This window comes from Geospiza fortis, unplaced genomic scaffold, assembly GCF_000277835.1.
Source record: "Geospiza fortis unplaced genomic scaffold, GeoFor_1.0 scaffold375, whole genome shotgun sequence".
In the NCBI taxonomy this organism is placed as follows: Eukaryota; Metazoa; Chordata; class Aves; order Passeriformes; family Thraupidae; genus Geospiza; species Geospiza fortis.
The window spans coordinates 18,385-19,994 of NW_005054641.1; the positions used below are offsets into that span (position 1 = coordinate 18,385).

Genomic DNA, 1,610 nt, shown 5'->3' on the forward strand with positions numbered 1-1,610 from the left:
GGGACGGGGAAAATCCCAGCTGGGGGGACACGGGGGCCGCTGGGACAGCGCTGATCCTCCCCCGGGAGGGGATCTGCAGCAGGGTCAGCCTCTGTCCCCTCTCCATCCATCCATCCATCCATCCAGCTGTTCCTTCTTCCCTTCCTCCCGCTCCGTTCCCGCGATTCCGGAGCCGCCGGGATGACCCAGGCCGAGCTCCGGCTCTGCTCCCTCCTGCTGAGGGAGCATTTCGGGGAAATCGTGGAAAAAGTCGGCAATTCCCTGCTCCGGACGGGCCCGCGGCCGCTGCGGCTGCTGGTGGGGGACACGGGGCTGCTCCCGGATCAGGTACGGGCTGCGAGGGAAACCTGCGGGAGGCGGTTGGAATATGGAAATGATCTCGTGTTGCTGGGAACGAACAGGAAATTATACGAAATTAATATGAAATGATTTGAAATTAATATGAATTTAAAAATGGCTTGAAATTGTTATGGGTTTATTCCCATTAAAAAGGACAGGGCTATTCCTATTAAAAGGCACGGCGTAATTCCCATTGAAAGGGACAGAATAATTCCCATTATTCCCACTAAAAGGAATGGGGTAATTCCCATTATTCCCATTAACAGAGATGGGTTTATTCCCATTAAAATGGGATGGGTTTATTCTCATTATTCCCATTAAAAAGCACGGGGTAATTCCCATTGAAAGGGACAGAATAATTCCCATTGTTCCCATTAACAGGCACAGGGTAATTCCCATTAACAGACACAGGATAATTCCCAATAAAAGGAATGGGGTAATTCCCATTATTCCCATTAACAGGGACGGGTTTATTCCCATTATTCCCATTAAAAGAGATGGGTTTATTCCCATTAAAATGGGATGGGTTTATTCTCATTATTCCCATTAAAAATCACGGGGTAATTCCTATTATTCCCATTAACAGATATGGGATAATTCCCACTAAAAGCAATGGGGTAATTCCCATTATTCCCATTAAAAGGGACAGAATAATTCCCATTATTCCCATTAAAAGAGCTGGGGTAATTCCCATTATTCCCATTAACAGACGTGGGATAATTCCCATTAAAAGCAATGGGGTAATTCCCATTATTCCCATTAAAAGGGACAGAATAATTCCCATTATTCCCATTAACAGGCACAGGGTAATTCCCATTATTCCCATTAACGGACCCGGGATAATTCCCACCAAAAGCGCCCAGTTGATTTTATCATTTTATTATTATTATTATTATTGTTTTTAAATGATTCCCACTAAGAGCTGCATCCCCCGCAGGTGAAGAAGGCGCTGTGCGTGCTGATCCAGCACCACCTGGCGCGCTTCGAGGCGGCGCCGAGGGGCTGCGTGGAGTACGAGGCGCGGCGCGAGCGCGTCCTGCGCATCCTGCGCTACCCGCGCTACATCTACACGGCCAAGGCGCTCTAGGGCGACCGGGGGGAGCTGCTGGGGGAGGAGCTGCTGCTCCACGGGCAGCTGCCCATGAGCTCCGCCGTGGCCAGGGTGGCCGATCGCCTCACCGAGACCACGGAAGGTGGGAAGGAACTCAGAAAAATGGGATTTGGGAGTGGTGAATGATGAATGGGATCAGAGGGAGCTCTTGGTGGTCCAT

At 49.8% G+C, this 1,610-nt stretch overlaps 1 protein-coding gene across 1 annotated transcript in view; it reads left to right on the forward strand.

The window, feature by feature from the left end:
* The first annotated feature begins 6 nt into the window (after window positions 1–6).
* The window catches only part of POLR3C (RNA polymerase III subunit C), a 13,399-nt gene continuing 11,795 nt past the window's right edge, over window positions 7–1,610 (forward strand). The window contains 2 exon segments of the mRNA XM_031064840.1: window positions 7–327; window positions 1,277–1,532. Coding sequence (XP_030920700.1) covers window positions 181–327; window positions 1,277–1,532 — 403 coding nt within the window. The 5' untranslated portion in view covers window positions 7–180.